General features: G+C 35.4%; 1 protein-coding gene across 1 annotated transcript in view; it reads right to left on the bottom strand.

Moving 5' to 3' along the window:
- Positions 1-389: 389 nt before the first annotated feature.
- The window catches only part of RABL3 (RAB, member of RAS oncogene family like 3), a 39,286-nt gene continuing 15,471 nt past the window's right edge, over positions 390-24,204 (bottom strand). The window contains exons 3-8 of the mRNA XM_017891261.1: positions 21,303-21,432; positions 17,379-17,493; positions 10,155-10,305; positions 5,916-5,987; positions 2,271-2,309; positions 390-1,704 (exon numbers count right to left, since the gene is read on the bottom strand). Of these exons, the coding sequence (XP_017746750.1) occupies positions 1,639-1,704; positions 2,271-2,309; positions 5,916-5,987; positions 10,155-10,305; positions 17,379-17,493; positions 21,303-21,432 (573 nt within the window). The 3' untranslated portion in view covers positions 390-1,638. The remainder of the gene's footprint in view (positions 1,705-2,270; positions 2,310-5,915; positions 5,988-10,154; positions 10,306-17,378; positions 17,494-21,302; positions 21,433-24,204) is intronic.

The raw sequence follows: 24,204 nt of genomic DNA, 5'->3' as shown, positions 1-24,204 counted from the left end.
TCTTACATGAGAAATACAAAGAGCTTTAGTTGGGTTAGGTCTCTGTGTAGCATTTGGTTTCCACTTTCCAACTCTATAGCCTATGCCACAACACACTTGTGACCAATTCTACATATAGATCATGATTTGCATAGCTTTCCTTTGTGTCAAAAAGAAACCAGGGCTATGTCCTTTCAAAGAGGAAGTAAAGAAAGGCTGGAGAACAGTCTAGCTGATGAAAGCTGCTTTAAAAATCCTTTTCCAAATTCCCAAGACTGCCTTTCTAAAAGGACTCTCTAACATTCTTATTTTAATATCCTCTTGCAGCATACTTTGATTTCCAAGGTACTTCTGAAACCTAATTAAAATGGAATAGAAAGTGAATTTGGTGTTTTCCACCTAGGTTTTAAATGAGAAATGAAAACTGTATATTTATTATTATTATTATTTAAAAGTATGGAGCAAAATCAGGAGTGCAGAGACCTGCAGCAGAGCCAGAGAGAGAATATGGGTGATAAAGTGTTGAATAAATTGTTTTTAGAAATCAAATTCACATACTAAGGAAGAATTGGGGCAGAGAAGATTAAGCAAGCAAAAAGATAGGTTAAAAAAATGATGAACAATTATGGACACACACACACACACACACACACCCCACCCCCAAAAAGCTTTGGAGTGATTATGAAATCCAAGAATCCTAGTTCATAATTCATGTAAATGTGTTGCTGTGGAACTTATTTTTACTTCTCTCCATAAATACATTGTTGACACAAGAATAATATTCTTAGTTTTCTGACTATAGCTAAGGGACATCTCAGGAGCTGACTTTTCCTTAAAAAAAATGGAGAGGAGGCTGTACATCTCTCTCATTGCCCTTGTGCAGGTATTAGATTTTGCCCTACCTATTTCCAAACAGAAAGCCTAGACTGCATACAGCAACAACCTTAAGAGTGAGGGAGTTGCCAATTTTTCACATCATTTTACCAGAATTCTTTTTTTCTGGTATTGCTGTTCTCTATGTATTATTAATTTGTATTTATATTTAACTCTGGCTATCAGTCCGCCTCTTCCAGTCACTGAGCCATTTGCAAAGGAGAGAAGAGGGAGACAAGGATTGCTATTATTAGGCACTCCTGTGTGTGACGAGGGTGGAGACAATTAAATAACACGATCTTGCATCTTTGAAAATGACAAAGATTGTTTGGGGTGGACAACTCAGGGCTGGTTAACAAGACCTTTTCCCTCAAGAAGGTAAAACAATGGAGATCCATTTTTGAAGTACTTAATTAAGCCTTCAGCAATGTGTGGGGAAAATTACAGACCCGTAAAACCCTCCCGTTGTAGGCAAGAGTAAATTTTCTCTGCAGTACACTGTCATTGCTCATTTACTGCATCATTTTGACATCATCTCATATTTCCACAAGGCTTTTACATAATCTATACACAGGGACAGAAAGGTAAGGAACACAGAGAACAGGGACAAAGTTTGGACCTCCTGTGTTGTCACTTCCTTTCATTTTTCCATTAAAGGGTGAGGCTGAAGGGTAGCATTTAAGATGATTTCGTTAAAAGGCTGTGATGGTAATAATTGAACACAGCAAGAGGAAAGCTGTGAAAAAATGCCACTGCTTGCTCACTCTTCCAAAGGATGAGCGTAACTCAGTCATAATGAAGGCTCTTTAATGTTCCTGCCCCAAATCTTTTCCGATCAGGAAAGCCTGGAATCTGTAGGCAAGAAAGATAATTATATTAAGTCTCAAGCAATAAAAGTTCAAATACTAATAGTAATTTTTCTCTTCTTTTCCACTTCTGTATGTCAGTGTGTTGTTCCTTAAAAAAAAAAACAGCTTTCTGAGGTTTTACTCAGAAAGCCACAGATTAAATAATAAAAATAAATTTTACCAAAATGGAAAACATTTGCCAACAAATTGGTGACAGTGTCATCTAAATCAGAAAGAATGAAGGTAAATCTCATAATACCTACTAGACTTTTATATAAATTATTTGTATTGTGACGGACCCTGAATGTATACTCTTGGAGTCCCAAGCAAATTATTTTCTTCTTCTATTTTATAACATAATCTTATTTCTAGATTATTCTTGTTTTCTAGATCCTTATTTTCCCTTTGTTCTGATTTTCCCCTTTTGTATTTAATAGGATAGAAGGAAATCAGTCGCTTGTGCCTACAAAGGGCTTTTCCCAACTTTTTAAAACTACTTCTGAACTTAAATTTGGAAATCACCTATCTAAATTTAAGAATCTATTTTATCAAGAAAAGATAGATACCAACCTGATTACCTTCTCTTAAAAAGTATCTCTTCTCTATGACCTGTGAAAAACAAAGATTTTAAAAGCTTAGCACACATACCTGCAAAAAGTGGCTAACTGAAACGACCACTAATGGTACTAAAAGGAATATATCCAAACTAAGAATCTTTTCCATAGCAGTAGACATGTAGTAGAGTGAGCTAAAAATCTGGTGTTAATTACATCAGAATTGTGGGAGTATTTCCATAAAAGCCTGCCTCATTCCAAAACGCATTAATGATAGATCAAAAAATAAATGAATAACAAAAACTAAATAATGACAGAATGACATAAGAACCCATGCAATTCTTAGAGGATGGCAGCAAATCTGACTCTAAGTTTCCTAGCAGTCAGTCCCAAAAGGTGCTAACCAGAATCCATAAGATAAAAAAAGCACTTGCCTGCTACAATAGTCTTGTCTATTTCTTAAAGAGGGGACTGTTTAACATAGCAAACCACCACATCCCTATAGTAAGTGGTGACAAATTCTATATGTCCTCAATATAGACAGATGACACAACACCAAAAGCAGTCTAATGACTGTTGTATTGTCTTTCTTAAAAAACTAACTGCACCCCTACTTCAGTAGTTTCAGAATTATCTGCATTTGATAAGTAGAAAAAACAAGTTCAAGCAGTAGATGTACCTGCACAAATCCATCACCATTATTGAAAAGAAACCCTCAAAATATATGTTCAAATGTAATGAGTTTAAGAGCACCATGTTTTCATTTTTTCCCCCAAACTGCTGTAAACACTAAAGAGCACCACGTTTTCAGATGATGAAAAACATTTTCAAGAATAATAAATTCTGTTCTGACACTTCAGAAACTGCAGTGGTTACAGAGGAAGTATTATAAATGTCTCTGATTTAGGATGGCTTGACTACGATTTTTTGACTTTATGGTGGTGTGAAAGCAACATGCACTCAGTAGAAACTGTACTTTGAGTGCCCATACAATAGGCACTTTTTTCACTGTCAGTATAGTATTCAATAAATTACATGAGCCATTCACAACTTTTTAATAAAATAGGCTTGTGTTAGATGATTCTGCCCCAACTGTAGGCTAACATAAGTGTTCTGAGCATGTTTAAGGAAGGCTAGGCTAAGCTCTGATGCTTGGTAAGTTAGGTGTAATCACTGCATTTTTGACTAACAATGTTTCCAATTTACATGGGGTTTACTGAAATATAACCCTATCACAAGTTGAGGAGTATCTGTATTTCCTTTACATAGACCTGCTGTGATAAGAAAAGTTAATCGGCTAATGATACAGATCAGCTGGAGATGAACTCTAAGACATTCAAATCTGAAATTATGCAGCTAAGAGTTCCTCTGAATTAGAACAGAGCATGTTCTTCTAAGGCCAAGGCCAGCTTGCTCTCTCTGGTATGACAGCAATTCATTCAGATTCTTGCTGTCTTAAAGACTATAGCTGGATTATTTTTAGCCACAAGACACCAGGGCAAAGTTGCATTCACTTACCCCAGAGGTAGAAAAGTTGGTTTATCATTAGTATACATCTTAAAACAATCCCACAAAAACCAAGGAGGAGAGTGATTCCCTTTTCTGTCTATGGCAGGACAGGAAAATCTGATTATTCTGGAGTGTGAGGAGTTACTACTAGAAGGAGTTAGACTTCCTTTTGGAGAAGAAATCTTTTTTTTTTTTTTTTTTTTTTTTTTTTTGAGATGGAGTCTTGCTCTGTCACCTAGGCTGCTGGAGGGCAGTAGCACGAACTTGGCTCACTGCAAGCTCTGCCTCCCGGGTTCATGCCATTCTCCTGCCTCAGCCTCCTGAGTAGCTGGTACTACAGGTGCCCACCACCGCGCCCGCCTAATTTTTTGTGTTTTTAGTAGAGATGGGGTTTCACTGTGCTAGCCAGGATGGTCTCGATCTCCTGACCTTGTGATCCACCCGCCTCGGCCTCCCAAAGTGTTGGAATTACAGGTGTGAGGCACTGTGCCTAGAAGGAGAAGAAATCTTTATGCTAAATTCTGGAAGAACTGATGTATAGAAACTGGGTGAAATTTGGTTGTCAGCTCCTTTGATTTCAGGCAACCACCTCAGTCTGGAGGTCTGGCCAACCTCCTAACCCACATACATTTTGTTGTGATTCAGGCAATAAAAAGAGAAGTTACCTTTTTGGTTTTGGTCATAATTCTTTACTCCTGACTTGCAGCGTGTACTCCTGATTTTTTAAAAAATAAAGCCTTGCCTGACAACTTGGATTATACCAGTCAATAATCCAGTTTCTCCAGGATGTAATTTAGGATATCTTATTTTTTAATTTTAGAACTAATAAAAATTTAAATTTAAACAACATACTGTGGGATCTTTCCAGGTCAGGGCAGATCTGTAAGATGTTGCTCATGGGGGACAAAATTTTGTATTGATGTGGCCACGGATCTAAACCAAATGGAAATTCTTACATTTTAAGTTTGAAAGCAAAGTGGAGAGAAAATCTGGCTCCTTGCAGTGCTGCACAACATTTTTCATGTCATGGCACACGTAGAAAATGCTAATATTTGCACAGCACACTGGGGAAAATGGAAGAGGCTGCCAATCATCCAACCCCCCACCCTGAGGGCTCTGGCTGCTCTGAGAATTGAGGGAAATTCGTATCTAGGCACATTTGTACCCTATTTGCCACATACCAGTTAAGAAGTTTTGCAGTGAGGCAAAATTTTCCTAGTGGCCTAATATTAATCGAGGAGGGTGCTGGAGCTTATTTAATGCTGACAAAAAGGCCGAATATTAAATCTCAAATTATCTAAACCTGGGGCTTATCTAATGCTGAACAAAAGGGCCAAATATTAAATCCCTAAACAGTTAAAAGAAAAAAATGATTGCTAAAGAAGAACTATGGGGAAGATGATTTTCTTAGGAGATGTCACTTAAAAAGAAATATAACACAGGAGTTAACCTTTTTCAATAATACAGGCAGAAAGATCCTATTTTACCTTACTATGCAATGTCAGCATTGGGCAAACAACTTAAACTTGGTCAATACTATGTGCAATGCAGTTGTATGGCCTTGTGAAGGAAAGACAAACAGTGCTCTAATTTACCAGTATGCTGAGTCATTCTACATTTTCCTTCCAGTTGAGGACAATAAAATGATGTTAGCAGAGAGTCAAAAATTGGAATGCAAATATTTCTGAGAGGGAAACACTAGGAAATCTAGAAGACGACATTACCTTAAAAGGTAACAGTAACATTTATGTGGAGAATATTAACAGCTGGGAGAGCAAAAAGAACTGAGGGCTTTAAGCAGAATCTCCTCAGTTCAGTGCCTTTATGTGGGCGGGAGGGTGAATAAGTGAAAAAGAGAGCTAGAAAATGGGTAAATAGAAATTATTTTAAGGAGAGGAATTAGATATCTTTTTAAAACCCCCATTTAAATCCAGTAGCTTTTACCCTTTACTTAGAGAACACTGGTGATGGAATAAATATGTCAGCAGGCCTTGGGCAATTATACTAACAGATAAGAGAGATCAAAACAAGTATTATTCAGGCTGTGAAATTTTGGATAAAAAAAATAAAGGGTCACAGGATTCTACAAAAAAATTTTAAACTCTCATAATATACAAATTAAGTTTAAAAATAACTTAATTGAAGCCATTACCTTATCAAAAAACCTACTGAGTTTGACAGCATTGGAAGAACCTGCAGCTAAGTACCGTGGATTTGTGCAGTCCTAGAAGATAAAACATAAGATCCACAAGTGAAAGTTAGGAAACCCAAGCTCTTTGCTATTCATAACTCGTCCTGTTGCACATTTCTATAGGCATAATACTGTTAGGTATAATACTCTCATAAAATATTCAAATAATTTTCAAATTATGGTGCACAAAGCAAGGAGGAAAGTACTAAAGGAAAATACGGTCACTTAATCTTTGTCATTTAAACAATTTTAGAGTATACCAAATCAATGTATTCATCATCAAATAATTCACAGAGGAAGACAAGATTACTAATATTTTACTAATAACAAAACCAAGGTACTAATGGAGTGACCTACCTACATTTACCCTGAAAACCAGAGAGACAGCCATGAAAAACAGTAAGCGTTTCACTTTTGTACTCGTTATTCACCAGTGCTCAACTAATTCAGTACCATGCAGTTCATATGAATTGGAGAAAGCATGAAAATAAGGATTTAGAGGCACAAAGAACAAACAGAACAATTGCCAAGGATTTCTCTTTGGATGCAAGGTACTATATCTTTTGGTAGGCCACAAAGATATATTATTTTTGGTAATAAACATCTACTACTATTGTTTGATAATAAAGATATATTACTACTCTTGGATGGAAGTTTTTTATAGGAAAAAAAAAATGGGCCCAGAAGGGACAAAACGATCTGGAACATTAATCATTACAATAACTTTAAAACCTTAAAAGGCCTACTATTCGATGGAATCCCAGTGTAGCTGTTTTGTTTTTTTGCTTGTCACCATTGACTCGTCACCTTGTGAGATACAGTACTTTGATTTTTACCTGAAATGTACCTAAGACCAAACTATAAGGGCTACTATGTAAGCTCCTCTGCAAGCATGAAATTTTATCTTTTAGCTATACACCCTCTATGCCCCTAGAAATTACTAAAATTACTGTTGTCACATTTATTCTGTTTTTGTAATCTCCAGGCCCACAGGATTCCTTTCTAATGAAGCCTCCTATTTTATTCATATGCAACATTCCAAGGCTCACATTTTAAATTTTGGCCAGAAATTATAATATTCTCCAAAACTACAAAAAAGAGAGGCTACAACAAAGTTGTCAAAGATCACAGAGTACTAGAAATCAGGGGTCTTCAAAGCCAGCAAGTTCTAAATCGGAATACCCATTCCAACATTTCTACTCTGTGTAACATTGGTTAGGTAACTAAACCTTTAAATTTGGGCTTACTGATTTGTGGAATGGGGATAACAATATTTTATCTCATGGGATTTTTGTGAAAAATTAAATAATCCATACCTGGACACAGTGGGTAGTAAAACATTAGTCCTTCTCTCTTCAATCTAAGAAAATGCTAGCAGAGTGAATTTTCAAGCACAAGCACTTACTATAATAAAGATAATTCCACATATGGATTACATAGACTGAAACATCATTGCACAAACTATGGTATTTGAAATAGTGTTTGAACACATTTCTACAGCAATTGGGGCATATAAGAGACAAACCTTAGACCTGTGGTAGAAATGTTTTATAAAATAGATATTGATTAGCTAGTCATCAGAATGTCAAAAGTTTGAGACAATTCTAAATAGAGCTGAAGTACTAAATACAAAAACTAAAGCAAACAAAAACACCCCAAAACCTTAATTCTATGGTACCATAATTTCAGGTTGAGCAGCCTAGAGAAACACTATGATTTTTGGGATGAGAAATTTAGAGCTGAAAGAGTCATCTACCATTTATCATGGCTGAGGGAAAAGTCTGAAAATTAATAGCTCCAAATAGCTTGTCTGAGCTTGAGAAAGGACTATTAACCAGGGAAGATACTTCAATACGATCACTTCAAAGTAAATACATAACAGAGAAAAATTTTTATGGGGTACAATAAGCCTAACAGGATTTTAGAAAATAAGTAATTGTTCACCTATTTATAATTTAAACAATTTGCATTTATTCAGGCAGTTATTCATTAACTTTGCTTCCACCTTTGATGTATACATTTGTTAATTCTTACTTTTCTACAGTTTCAAGTAAATTGATACAGTAACTGATGTTAGCACTAATACTGTTACATTAGTTTTTATTTGAGGCTTTATATTTAATTGCTGAATCTTTTTGATTGCTATTTCTTTTTGAAACTCTCGTATTCAATCTTCCTCCTCATTTTTTCTTCCCTTCATTCTCCGAACCTCTCCTAGTGTTATTTGTGCTGTGTTCTTGAAGCTGTACACTGATAAAGACCAAAAACATGTTATATTTGAACTCTTTGGGGACTGTGTGTGCTCAAGTCTCACTAACTGAGTACCTTTACATGACTTACAGTTAAAAGATGGCCTTGGCTTTGTAAGGCAAGTAGGAATAACACACACACACAGACACACAGGCAATTATCACAGAAACCCACAGGCACTAGAAACAGATACATTCTAAAATATATTAAAAGTAAGCGCTGGAACAAATTGTTTTCAATGGTAAATTTCCCTTTGGAAATAATGTTCAAAGCAATCTCAGCACTTCTTCAACAAGAATATTGTATATTTACATAGCAAGAATCCTTTGGAATATCATGGTTCAGTGCTGACTACCTGGGGTATGCACATCAATATTCCATTGTGGCAGCTGAGAAAAATAAGCGGCTCTCCACTGCAAAGCAGAATGTAAAAAACAATGGAATGGCAGGCAGGAGCTGGGGGTAGAGGTGGGGCTGAACCAAGCAGTGTTCACAAACGTTGATTCACAGAATAAGGGCATCAGAATCACCTGAGTTATTTGTTAAAACTACAGATTCCTGGTCCTCCTGCCAGGCTTTATGAATAAAAAGCTCCAGCTGTGGGGCAGTTATTCAAAATTTTCCATAGGTACTATTGGTAATATAAATATACAATCCGATTTGGGTAACTGTTGGTCTAGATGATTTCTACGAGATTTTTCAGCCGCCAAATTCTCAAGGTGAGTTGAAGGATTAATTAGGTGGAAAAGAGGCTTAACTGTAGAGTACAGGCTCTGAATCTGAATACCCCATTTGACCTGGGTAACCTTCCCTGGTCTTGTTACCTCTCTCCTTCTTGTCTTCATCATTAAGAAGAGGACAGTAATAGTACCTGTCTTATAGAGTTGATTGTGAAGATGATGCATGTGAGATCATATATGTAAATAACTAAAACAGTTTTCAACCCCTAAGTGCTCAATAAATGTTGGTCACTAGTACTATTATACCACCACCACTGCATTTCTGGAATGCCAGTGCACAGTTGCAGAAATCCTATTTGTGAACAACAACATGACCATGACTGAAGTTGCTGGCCAGGATCTTTTTCTGGGATCCTAACAGGCTTACATGACAACCATTTCTCAGCTTTTTTAAGCACTCAGTTCTAATTGAGCTAGTCATCTCACCAAGGGACTCAATCCTCTATACATGCATAAGTGTACATAAATTAGTCCTTATGAAGCACTCCTAGTTTAAAGTTTGTAATTTTTTCATGTATCTGTTAGGTTGCCCTTTAAGGTAAAATTTGTAGTTTAAGAAGCTAAGAGGCTTTTTACAAGCAATAATAATAAACTTATAATGCCACTTTAATAAATTTATTTTAATTTTGGTGTCATTTTTAAAAACTTTCTCAAGAAAAAGTCCATGGGCCAGGTGCAGTGGCTCACGCCTGTAATCCCAGCACTTTGGGAAGTCAAGGCGGGCAAATCCCTCACAGTCAGGAGTTCAAGACTAGCCTGGGCAACATGGCAAAACCCCATCACTATTAAAAATATTTTAAAAATTAGCTGGACATGGTGGTATATGCCTGTAATCCCAGCTACTTGGGTGGCCTAGGCATGATAATTGCTTGAACTCAGGAGGTAGAGTTTGCAGTGAGCTGAGATCACGCCACTGCACTCCAGTCTCGGTGACAGAGTGAGACTGTCTCAAAAAAAGAAGCCCATGATTTAAATTATTCATAGAATAAAGTTGGAATATTTCAACAGATGAACATAAAAGGCTGAAGTGACTGTGCACATCTCTCAGTCTAGATATGTTGATTTCAATCTTGACTACATTTTGGACCAGAATCCAAAAAGCCTGATTTCAAGTATAAAGTTTCTTTCACTAGAACATATAATTTGAACATGTCTTTAGTTTTGTCTTTACGTGATAATAATACAAGCATGCATTAGTGAAAATACACACCAAATTAATTTCTTCTGGATTGAAATCCTCAGCCAGGAAAGCAGTCCTAGTTAAAACTTCATGGCGCTTTGTTTCATGAATCTGGTCCAGTTTAGTCCCTATTACCAACAGCGGTATTTGGTTATCAGCAAACTGTTCTCGATCATAATCCCTGTGACAAATAATAATGAAGAGGTGAACAGAATTTACCTTTCTGATGTAGATGTGTAATATTTAAATGCAACTAACTTAAACTATTTTACTGAAAATTAACTGATTTTTGCTGCCTTCACCTATAAATCCACTTTCCTTCCAATTTCTTCCATCTACTTGTTTTTTTATCAGTCCATCCTCATCATCTATCAAATTCCAGCTATTCATCTAACTTCTCAAAATTTGGTCCCATGTTTTTATTGAATGTTGAATAATACTGAATAATTGAACAACTAAGTGTCCATCAAGTATATTATAGTCAGTGGACTTGACCTCCAATGTAGCTCTGTCTTCTAAGGCTAACAATTCAGGAATGTTTCAGAGTAGAAGCAGAGAGTGGATTTAAGTCTCTGTGTAGCAAAAACCCAAAAGCCTAGCATGATGTGCTAGAAGACAAAATGGCAAGCTTCTTGGGTACATTTTGGGGTATGCATTAACTCTGTATCTACAATACACATTTCTGTCTGAATAGTAAAGAAATAAGAATAAGAAAATAGAAATAAGGAAGCTGAAACCTAGAATAAATCAAACATAGGTGATACTATAGCCTGGGAAAGGTGGGTTAAACACATGGAAATGGAAGGAAACAGCTGAAATGCAAAATGAATAGTAAAAGGAAAGAACTTAGTACCAAGTAGTTGTTTCCTGAAATGAAAGCCATGGGAGATAGAGGACAGGCAATAAGAATCACTTAGGGTTAGTGGCCTTGGATCACTGGCTATTACAATCCTTATTTTTTTAAAAAAATTATTTATCCAAAGAACAGAGTGGTGATGTAAATTAAACTTCTCATTACTAAAAAGAACACAGAGGCCATTGCTGTTGAATTAATTTAAATTCTACTCACATATTAGAAATAAAGCAGATTTGGATTTCTGACACGTCATAAGCTCAATTTACAACAGTCAGCAAAATCTGGTTGTGCACAATTTATGACAGTAAATCAATATTGCATAATCCAATCACTACAACGAGCAAAGCTTTTTTTCTTCCTTTAACATTACTTTTCTTTCTGATAGAGAAATTCTAAATTGGGGTAGGGGGCAAAGTTACTAAATATTTATGCCCTTCACAATAATCTTACAAAGCCTCAACAAACTGTTCAGCCTCAGAACACAACTGTTTTAAATATATAACCTCCCATCTCACAAAAATATTACCATTCTTTTTATTGCATCAAAGTCAATAATAGCATGATCAAGACCTTTGATTATTCATACCAAAGCAACCCTAATTAAAGAGACATGGTTCAAAGCTGCAATTCGCTTTCTCAGGGAATAAAGTTTTGAGAGTGTCTTTTGTTTAGGACTGTTTCCTTCTGTCTCACATACAAATTTTTGCATATCTTCTATCAAATATCATCTTTGATGTACATACATCTCTCACATAGTCTTGCACAACTCCTTGCACACTGACACATATAAAGCATACATATATAGTTTGCTCTCTTATTTCTCTTTTAGGTTTCCTTTTATCTTTTCATAAAATCTTGCAGTATCCAATTTAAAATTTAATCTTGAAATCTTTTCTGGTAAACTTCTGAAGAACTTTATCATGGATGGATAAGGCTGATAACTCCTTAACATCACAAAGAGACACACAGCCAGGTATCATATTATATGCGTAATACTGAGTGGAAAAATAAAGACAAAAAACTTGCATCTTTCAGATCACTATATTTAATTATCACTTTAGAGAAGATTTAGAATTCAGAGAAACAAGTTTAAAACACAATGCAGGGAGATAATCAGCAAATCCAGAATACAGGAAACTGTACAAGACAAACAGCCACCTTCTTCTACAAATAAACTGCTAGGAGGTTGGAAAAAAAACAACTAAGAAGGGAGAACCTAGGATTTGACTCTTAAGAAACCAAATACAATCAGAGGACCTTATTTAGATACTGTTTCAAAAAAATCAACTATAACATTTATGAGACAATTGGGGAAATTAAAATAATATTTGGTTACTAAAGAATTATTATTAAAGTTTTGGCTGTGATAATTATATAGTGTCATGTTAAAAAAAAAAGCCCTTATGTTTTAAAGTACGTATGGATGAAATGATATGATGTTTTAACATTTGGTTCAAAATAATCCAGTTGAGAGTGGGAGAAGACAGAAAGTAGGTAGAGATATGGATGAAACAAGACTGGCCATATGCTGATAATTATTGAAACTAGGCAACAAATATATGGGAGTTCATTTTCCATTCTTTGTATTTACATATGTTTAAAATTTTCTATAATAAAAAATTAAAATTTATTGTGGTAAAAATCACATAATATAACATTTACCTAAATTGTTTAAATATGGCTAAAAACTCAATCTGATATAAAAGATATATATGCTAAGCAGTTTTGCTCCTACCACTGCACCCATCCACCCATTTCCCCTGGCCCCCTATAGGTTACCATTTTTGTTAGTTTCTTATTTATCTTTTCACTGATTCTTTATCTAAATATAAACACATATCCTTATTTCTTTCCTTTCTTACACAATAGAAGGTATATGATATATATTCTCTGCATTTTGATTTGTTAAACCTAATACTGTACCCTTTTGTAGATCTTTCTAATTTAGTTCATAGAGATCTTTCTGATTCTTTTTCAAATGTTTAATACTACTCCAGTATGTGGATATGTCATTATTTAGTCTATGAATCTTTTGTTGCTCGGACACTAGGGTTGTTTCCAAATCTTTTGATGCTATAAAATAATGCACCAACAAAGCACACCAACGTATTAAGGTTGTTTTATACATTCGCAGGTTTATCTATAGGATCAAAATGAAGCTGTACTGTCAAAATGCAAATGAATACAGAATTTTTACTGAATTCCCTGACACAAATGCAGATTTCTTTCTGATATGAATATGCTGTCTCCTAATCCTAAATTTAAAGATCAGTTTCTTAAGTAGAAATTTTAGTAGAAAATAGAGAACAAGCTAGGTTAATGAAGACATCAGTGATGAAAGGAATTGAGATAGGAAACAAGAAATATCAACTAGGCTTTGAAATATAGGTTTTAAATTAGTTGTGCTTATTCTTTATTAGGTATTGCAGGAATCTACATATATATACTCAAACTTACACTACATTTAGGTTTCACATAACAATTAGACTTCCACACAGAAAACAAAGTCTTTGAAAGACTTGCTTCAATCAAAAAATAGAAAATGGGGTTCTGTTCTAGGTAAGACAGAATAAGCAAACTCTATTTTGTCTTTCCCAGTGAATGCAGCTATAAAACCTGGACAGGATGCATGAAGTGGCTATTTGAAGACTCTGAAAAATTCATAGTGAGCATCTTGAGGAAGACCACAATGTGAAGAACCATTGAATTAGCAGTTCCCTTCCATATCCCCTTGTCTGAATGCAACTCAGCTTAAAACTCAGAAGTGCGAACAGAAAACTCCAGAAGAAGGCCTGCAGTTCTGACTCATGAAACAAGAAAGGGGGCTCCCGAATACTTGGAGATAGCATAGAAATACAGTATTTTTCCTTCTGTTGTAAGCCAGCCTCTGAGCAATTTCATGATAGTTGTGGCAAAGGCGGTAACACAAGCAGAATGCTCAAAAGCAACAGTCCCCAACCTTGTTGGTACCAGGGACTGGTTTCATGGAAGACAATTTTTCCACGGACAGGTGTGTCAGGATGAAGCTGTTCCACCTCAGATCACCAGGTATTAGATTCTCATAAGGAGCCTGCAACCGAGATCCCTCACACGCACAGTTCACAATAGGATTCATGCTCCTATGAGAATCTAATGCCTCTGCTGATCTGACAGGAGGTGATAATGCTCACTAACCTGCCACTCACCTCCCACTGTGTGGCCTGGTTCCTAACAGGCCATGGACCAGGGGTTGGGAACCCCTGCTTATGAGTACAGAGGAAGGGAAATGTTTCTGATTGATAGAACTGTATCTCAAGATGGTGGGGCAAACTCCCATTGCTTTTATTCTTTGTCCTTCTACCATTTGGCCCTGGACATAGGTGCAGTTGTGCAAGTGCATGAGAGAATTTGGCTTGGGGACCAAAAAAGGGAGCCCCAGCAAATCACAAAGCATGGCAGAGACTGTAGAGAGGGTGAAGTGTGAGAAAACAACCCCATGAAGTAGTTCATGAATGCCTGAGCTCATTGTCAAAGCTGTGCATGCATGGATTTGATCTTCCTTAGCATACCAAAGACACTGAAAACTGAAACAACAGAGATAACACCCAAGTCACATACTGGGTGTTGCACAAATATAAAATAAGTGAAACTATATAAAGTATGCTCCTAGATCATAATAAAATTAAGCTAGAAGTCAATAGTAAAGAATAACTTGAAAGCCTCTAAATACATGGAAACTAAATAACACATTTCTAAACAGCCCATGGGAAAATCTCAAGGAGTATTAGAAAATATTGTGAGCTAAATGAAAATAAAAGTAAAACATTCAAATACTTGCAGGATGCAGCTAAAGCAGTGTTTAGAGGGAAATTTATAGCATTAAAATGCTTGTATTAGCAAAAATGCAAGGTATCCAATCAGTAATCTAAGAAGCTATAAAGAGAGAACAAAATAAAGCAAAAGCAAGCAGTGGGAAAGAAATAAGAGCAGAAATCGATTAAACTCTATACGGAAAAACAATAGAGAAAAATCAATGAAACCAAAAGTTGCTTCTTTGGAAAAAAACCCCAATACATTGATAAACCTCTACAAGTCTGACAAGAAAAAGAGAAACATAAAATACCAAAATCAGAATGAAAAAGGTCATATCACTACAAACTGTGCAACTATCAAAAGGCCAATAAACAAATACTATAAACAACTCTATTGATATAAATTCAAAAATTTAATGAAATAGATGAATTCCTTGAAAATCACAAACTACCAAAACTCATCCAAGATGAAACAGATAACTTGAACAATCCTAATTACTAAAGAAGTTGATTTTGTGGTTAAAAACCTTTCAAATAAGAAACCTCCAGGCCCAGATGGTCTCTTAGTAAATTCTACCAAACCTTCAAAGAAGAAATAACACCAAATATACACAATCTCTCCTAAAAAATAGAAGAGGAAGGAATACTTTCAATTCATTCTATGGGGTCAATATTATCCTCACACTAAAACCAGTCAAAGACATTATGAGAATAGAAAATTGCACACTAATGCCTGTCATGGATAAAAATCCTGAAGAAAATATTAGCAAATCAAATCCAGCAACATATAAAATAAAACATATAATATACCATGACCAAAGAATGGAAGGCTGGTTCAATATTTGAAAATCAGTGAATGTAATCCACCAATATTGAAAATCAGTGAACGTAATCCACCATACTAACAGCCGAAAGAAGCAGCCACATGTCCATATCAATTGATGCAGAAAAGGCTTTTGACAGAATTCAGTATCTGTTCACGATATTAATAAAACTATCAGCAAATTAGGGATAGAAGGAAATTTTCTCAACCTGATAAATGGTGTCAACAAAAAAACCTAAAGCTTACATTATACTTAATAGTGAAATGACTATTTTCCCCCTAAGATTGGGAGTAAGACATAGATATTCACTCTTATCACTCCTAGTTAGTACCCTTTTGGAAGTTGTTGCCAGTGTGATAAGGCAAGAAATAAGACAACAAGCACACAGATTGAAAAGGAAAAAATAAACCTGCCTATGTAGAGCATCCTAAGGATTTTACTAAAACCTCCGGTCACAGGATACAGGTCAGCACTTAAAATCAATTCTGCTTTTTTATACTAGCAACGGACAATTTGAAACTGAAGTTTAAAATTTATGGCCAAGTACGGTGGCTCATGCCTGTAACCCAGTACTTTCGGGTGGATCACCTGAGGTCAGGAGTTCAAGATCAGCCTGGCCAAGATGGTGAAACCCTGTCTCTGCCAAAAATACAAAAATCAGCCAGGTGTAGTGGCACATGCCTGTAATCTCAGCTACTTGGGAGGCTGAGGCGCAACTGCTTGAACCTGGGAGACAAAGGTTGCAGTGAACTGAGATTGTGCTACTGCACTCCAGCCTGGGCAACAGAGCAAGGCTCAGTCTCAAAACAAAACAAAACAAAAAACAATTTATAATAGCTTCAAAAATATTAAATAATTTGGTATAAATCTAATAAAACATGCACAGGATTTGTATGATGAAAGCTACAAAATGCTGATAAGAGAAATAAAAGAAGATCTAAATAAATTTAGAGATACATTGTGTTCATGAACTGGAAGATGCAACAGAATAAAGATATTAATTCTCTCCAATGTGATCAATAGGTTTAATGCACTTCTAATAAAATCTAACCAAAATTTTTGTCAATATAGACAAGCTGATTCTCAAAATTTATGTGGAAAACCAAACTATAATAGCTAAACAATTATGAAAAAGAATAAAGTAGAAGGAATCATACTGCTCAATTTTAAGACTATAATCGAGACAGTGTAGTACTGGTGAAGGGACAGACACATAGATCAATGGAACAGAACTAGAGTACAGAAATAGACTCATACTAATATGGTCAACTGATTTTTGGCAAAGGAGCAATAGCAATTCAATGGAGAAAGGATATCTTTCCAATAAATGGTGCTGGAATAATTAGACATTCATATGCAAACATTAACCTCAACCAAAACCTCACATCCTGTACAAAACTAACTTAAAACAGATCATGAATCTAAATGTAAACCTATAAAACTTAAAATGTTTTATATAAATGGTTTACTATAAAAATGTAAAACCATACAATCTGTAGAGGAAAACATAAGAGAAAACCTGCATCATCTAGGATTAGGCAAAGAGTTCTTAGACATGATATCAAAAGCACAATCCACAGAATAAAAAAAGAGTAATCAGACTTCATCAAAATTGAAACTATTGCTTTGTGAAAGATACTGTCAAAAGGAAAAGATAGTCTATACATTGAAAGAAAAATCTTTGCAAATCAAACAAAATATCTTACAAAGTGTTACGCAGGGGAGTACATTCCTGTGATTGCTGCAACCTTTCAAACCAATTGTGAAATAATTCTGGGCTTACCCATTTGTTACCAAGACTCCAGTGGGCACCAAATCCCTGTTGAGAGCTTCCAACGACCAACGACGCAAGTTTTGGGAGGACTTCTTATTTGTTAAGTCGTGTACGAAAATAATACCTAAAATAATCAGAGAAAAAAATGTCAGTCCCTTAACAATTCCTCTTCATTTCACAATTGGCCAAATGAAGCTTAGTAAACAGAAACATTAGGTTGCTTAATGAATCTAGCATTCTAGTATGACTAACAACTCAGACACAACTATTTTAAAATTTCCTCTACAAATATTTATAAATAATTAGCCATAAACTTTTCTCTGTCAGTTTTGTAACTCTTTATTTTACAAGGGCTGACGAAATGCCATTAAACTTTTAGCAGATCTTTACTTCATTCAACACTTCTTGAGTGCCTACTCCATGGCTGTGCCTACTTGTAGAACCACTTCATTAATCAAGAGAATCAAAACTACTTCAAGTACATATGAAATTATTCATCCAAAAAGCTATGTTGTTTCTTCACTGTACATAGTACTGCCATAGATACCAGTACATACGTGTATTACTTATACTCACTAAAAATAATACTAAGTAATGAAAATCTACTAAAATAGTACTGATTTGATACAACTGCTATTCTTTAGCTGACAAAATAGTGTCCTGTAGATCACCTGAGGCTAATCTACTCAAATGTCTAATTTTCTAGTTCTTTGAATAATGTTTAGTCATGTAAGCTTCCTACCTGTAAGAGATTTAGTTATGAGAGCAAAAGAAATATGCCACTACAAGAGAGTGGGTGGAGACATTAAATAGTAAAGAAGTATGAATAGTAGAAAGCACATGCACGGATTTCAATAGACTGAGAAAAATAACAAAATGTAATGAGGCCCAGAAATATAATCAAATACAACTGAAGAGAATCAATCAATATCCTAGATAGAAAGGTAAATCGGGGAATTAATTATTACAGCAAGATACAGACAAAAGAGGAAAATCTTTGATACCCACTAGAATTTAGGATATCATCTTATGGTCAAAACACTATAGGTTTCAAACTCCCAACCCTTTTCTATATTACCCAGATTGTGAATAGGACATGAAACCGATGATTCCTCCATCTTCAAGAGGTGGTATGTGTCAATTGGAAAAAGAAAAGCAGAAAAGGTAGAATTAGCTGGCTTCTACAGTTTTTATAGCCATCTGTGTAACTAAAGGGCTTGTACAAGCTACAGTTGACTTGTTCCAGGCAGCTTAGATAAACCTGCATCTCTTCTGGTGTCTGAAACTAATAGAGATCCAACACTTGCCCTAATATCCAATTGTATCCACTCTTCCTTCCTCAATGAGGGGTTTTAATCAGCATCAAAATTGAAACTATTGCTTTCATAGTTTTATATTTAAAAAAAGGAATAAGATTAGATTCCTTTAGATTAAATTTAATTTAAGATTAATTTAGATTAGATTAAGATTAATTTAGATTAAAAAAAAGGCATAGATTTAAAAAAAGGAATAAAGAACTACCATTAAAGACCACAGCTAATATTTATTCAGTACTTATGTACCAAATATTGTGCTTTACATGTGTTACCTAATTTAATTTTCAGAACAGTCCTATGAAGGGAGAATTATTATTATCTTTATACACAAGAGAAAACTGAAGTTCAGAGAAGTTGAGTAACTTGCCCTTGGGCACATGGTAAGTCAGAATTTGCACACAGGTAATCTGACAGTAAAGACATAAAGACTAGTGGTAAGCAGAATAAAATCTCATTTTAGGGCAAAAAACTGGCATATATTTTCTGCCTTTCCTTTTCCCCAGGTTATAAATATGGCAAAACTACAGGTGAGAATTTTGGACAGGGGAGTGAAAGGATTACAAAGGCCTAAGTTGGCTATTAGATGGACAGGGAAAACTTTATTGAGGATCTTTAGGTAAGACTTTTTAGCTTTTAAGGGCATTTGAGTACCCTTTTCCCCTATTCTTTCTCTTTCATTTGGGCTGAGAGGTCTTGCTTTGCAGAACATGTGCTAGAAGAATCAAGGCGGGGCTGAGATGAAAGGAGTAAGGGTGATGGCAAATGATAATATATCTTAATCTTAAGGGAGAGAAGTAAAGACACTTCATTATTTCCTTCCGAGATTACTAGCCTAGGTTATCAGAGAGGGAAGAATGTAGGGTATTAAGGGATGAAAGTTATTGCTAAGAATATGGACTGTGTATTTGGATAGAGTGATCCTTGCATTCAGTTTCTTAGGAAACTAAGGATGGTAGATGGAATAAAGAACTTTGAGTGCTTCTACCCGGAGGAATGTTCCAGAGCTAAGGTGAAAGTACACAGAAATAGGTTTTTCAATAAATGTGATTTTTTTTTTTACTTTTAAGAAATGGAAATATATCTCAGTCTTATCTGCAATATCAACATAGGATATATGCAATTCTTTCAATAATATGGAAGGAGACAAATCACTAATGAATAGTAGGTATAGAAGAGATAAACAAATATGGATTGGATGGATTTCTTCTTCAGCACTTACAAGTTTACAACTCAGAATTCCACAGCTTCCAGGATTTGAGTGGTATTTATCTCTATTATTTATTTATAATTTTTATTGTACCTCTGTCTCAAAAATACCTAAACATTGAAGGTGTTATATATTCAGACTTCTCTGTGCCAGATCAGATAGATATCTTACTTTGACAAGTAATTTTACTGATACAAGTATAAGTCTAAACTAAGTTTCACTTCCCTCTCTTTCTCTGAGAGGTCACCTCACACTATACTAGTCTTATTATTGTTTTTCTTATTTATATGCATTCTATTAATATATACCATTATATATACTTTTCTGCATGATGATGTCATATATTAAGGTCATCTTGTAACTGTATTTTGTCTCATTTATGAATGCTTTGTTTCTTTATTAAGACTGTGACATTTTCAGATAGAGTTCTGAGCTAAATAGGATATGGGTCTGAACTGACACATCTCATTCTATATTCTATAATATGTATCCAGTGAAAAGAACCTTCTCTACGTCTTTTTGTAGAATCTACAACACCTCATGATATGGGAAGACATCAAAAGAGGAATATAAGGAATTAATATACTGAATAAATGTAATGCTTACCTAATACTGAGTGAGATCTAAGCACAGCATAAATGAGGTCTATTAATGGCTATGCATTTACCAGGAGGGAAATGCCAACTCCTTTGGTATATTAATCAAACAGAAGTTGGAATTATGTTTCACAGTAAAAACAGGTTTTAAAAATGAACTTTTAAGAAGACTAAGAAAGAAACTCTATTGGCAAATCATAGGTATAAGCAGTTTAGTCTCTTGATATAGAGTAGGTACTCTACGAAAGGAAATTGTGTCCTATATTACACACCTCCATCTGGAAGTCTGCTCCAGGTATTTGAATATCTATAACTGGATAAAATTTCTGCACCCATAAAGACTCCCTTAAGCAGCTCTTCATAAGTAGTTAAGAAAGAGCCTTAGGGCTCTAAGGGGCAGATGAACGAAATCCCTCTGTCTCTGTGATATCTGGCTTAAGACTATGAGACTCCTATGGTCCTACTATACTTAGTCAACTCACTGGAGAGATAGCACCCCCAAAGGACAACATTTTAAGTTCCATGTTTTATGTCAAGTATCAAAAATATGATTTTATTTCTCAATATTTAGTTTATTACAATAATATAAATAGAAACACTTAAGACAAAGCACAGGTTCAATGTTCTGAATTAGATGGCTACAATGTAGAAACACAAACTGGAATGTACTATGCAGATTTAAATCAAGGGTTGTGAGTACATTACATTTTTCTCAAATTAAGATGAGTCTGGCATGCTACATGTGGCATCTCCACATCAGATGATCTATACTCTTAGACCATTAATAAAAGATAGAAATTAAAAAATGCTTTACCATTCACAGAGTTGTAGAATACTGCTCTTGTGCTTTTCACGCTGCTGGCACTGCCCACAGAGCCTCCAACATCCCATAATTCTATGTAGTAGGTCTTCTCTTCTGGGGTTCCTTCTTTGTAATCATGAACCTAACAAATCAATTAAAATAATATAGCCACTAAACAAACTAGTAAGTACTCTTATTCCAGTTTAAAGCATTTCAGCATCTTACTCTGACTTTCTGATCGCCACTTCTTATCTTTTAAGCTTACTCTCTTTAATACTTTAATAATTTTTACTCCAGAGGACCTTTTGATTAATTGATCTTAACATCTTTCACAGCTCTTTGTTCCACTTCCGAAGCCTCACCACCCTCTTAACTAAGCATAAATTCCATGATCCATCATTACAGTCACTCCTTTGCTCCTCTCTCATATTGCATTCATCTGACAAAATTCCACTCTGGGTTATATCCACCTTTTGCCCTCTTCCATGTCTACAACCCAGCAACCGAATGTGGAGCTCAGAAAAACACGCATTCAAGATGAATGGATTCTTTCTAAATTTAAGTGTACCTTTGGAGCTGTCTTTTAATCAATTCCACAGTTAATTTACCATTTTTTCTCTTCCAGATAACTATTTCATACTTATTATTCTTTTTAAAATTCCAGTATCTCTTCCCCATCCTCAATCACAACTAACTTTGCTTCCTACTGCAGAAGCAATTAGAAAAGAACTTCTACAACCTGTTCTTCCTGCATTTATCCACGTTCCTCCATCTGTGCCCACACAATCTGCTTTCCTTCTTGCTGTTTTCTTAGGCTGCCTGTGTCCCTAAGGCTAAATCCTCTCTCTATGCATGAGATCCCATGCCCAGTTTCTTGCTCAAAGATGTGTTTCTACCAGTTCTCCCCTCTCTCCCTTATATCATTAAATTTTCCTTCTCAGCTGGATAATCCTCACCACACAATTCAATTCTCAGCATACAAACATGGCATAATTTTCCTCATCTAAAAAAAATCCTTCTCTTGACCTCAAGTCCTCTTCCAGCTACCACGCCACTTTCCTTTTCCTTTTCACAGCAAAAGTCCTCCAAACAGTTGTCTATTCTTAGTGGTAATTCTTTTCTTCACATTCTCTTTTCAACTCATTCAAACTTATGCCCTAATGACCCCAATGAATTACTCCTTGTCAAGGTCACCAATGACCTCCACATTGCTAACTCCAATGGTCAATTAACAGTTTTCATTTTACTCCACCATTTGATCCACCTAGTCACTTCTTGTGTCTTGCAATATTTTTTCACCTGGCTTCTGGGATATCACACTCTTCTAGTTTTCTTCCTATCTCATTGGCTAGTGCTTTTCAGCTTCCATTTGGGTTCTTCTTATCTCTCTGATTTCTAATTGCTAATGTGTCTCAAGGTTTAGTTCTTCAGTCTCTTTTCTTTTCTATCAATACTTGTTCTTGTGGCAATTTCATCTAAAAGGCAGTTTTATTCTTCCAGTTACTTGGGCCAAAAACTTAAGACTAATCCTTGACTCCTTTCATATTGCATTATTGCATTTATCAACAAGTTCTGCTGCTTTGACTTTAAAAAAATACGGCAAAAATCTGTTCATTTCTCCCTATCTCCACTATTACCACCCAGGTCAAAGTCTGTATCTCCTTGCCTGAATTGATGTAATGGTCTCTAACTGATCTCCCTACTAGAGGCATCCCCCAACCTCCCTGTTTGTTTTCCATACAGTAGCTAGAGTGATCCTTTTAAAATGCAAGTTATATCATATGCCCTTTTACTCAAAATCCTCCAATGACTTTCTCACTCACAGTTATCTCCCAAAGACTCTCTTTTCCTTATGTCTAGGCTCTACAGGCATTTATTGCCTGTACTGTATAACTATTCAGAAACAAACTATGATATGTGGCAAGATTAAAGTATGCTGGTTCCTGAGTACACATCGGCATCTTCCAAGAATTAATTTTTTTTTTTTTTTAAGAAATATACATGCCAGTCTTACTGAATCAGGACCTTTGGGATTAACTACTAGGCATGTGTATTTTGAACAATTCTCCAAATGATTCTGCTGTAACCCCCTCATTAAGAACTGCTGCTTTTACAGAATGGGACTATTCTGGTATCAGGAGGCCTAGATTCTACTCCTTGATTGCCACTGATTATCCCTGGTATCTTGGAGCCTCAGTTCCTTTGCCTGTAAAATGAAAGAGTTGTATTATGTGATTTCTAAAGTATCTACTGGCTTTGACATCATAATTAAAAAAACAAAATCAGTAGTTAAAACAGATGTCATAAAATGCACTAAAACTCACATACTACATTCAACTTAATGCTTTGCACTTTTACTTACATGTTTTTCGTCCAAATCCTTTTGGCCAAGGAAAAATTTAAATAAATATGCTACTCTATAAACAGCCACATCAACATTAAGAAGACAATTATCAGATTGACATCAAAGACAGTATGACAGAAAAATGAAAACAGCACAGTCACAGCAGCTGAGGACCATTTGGGATAATGGAAATTAATTTTGTATACTACAATAGAAGGCATCACTATTTTGTTATATGGCAAAAATAACTTATAATATGTGATCATGCCAAGTCAGCAATAAAAAAGTTAAACCAAGCAGAAAAAACACACGTTTTAGCAAGATTTCTAAGCAAAACAATGAGAAAAAGCAGTATGAGGTCTTATAAGGAGTAAGTTATCTGTCATGAAAAAGCTCAGCCACTTCAGTTAAGTCTTTCCGATTCTACCTTCCTTCTGGGCCCAAATCAACCAGAGCAGGTTTTGCACTCCTCCTATTTGCTTCTATAGCATCCTACACACCCCTATCATTTCACTAAGCACACAGTGTTATTTATCTACTGATATCTCTTCTTCTGGACTCTGAGTGCAA

Source organism: Rhinopithecus bieti, unplaced genomic scaffold (assembly GCF_001698545.2).
Source record: "Rhinopithecus bieti isolate Rb0 unplaced genomic scaffold, ASM169854v2 scaffold_759, whole genome shotgun sequence".
NCBI lineage: Eukaryota > Metazoa > Chordata > Mammalia > Primates > Cercopithecidae > Rhinopithecus > Rhinopithecus bieti.
Note: the sequence above shows the minus strand (reverse complement) of the source record. Positions and strands in the feature narration are given on the sequence as shown.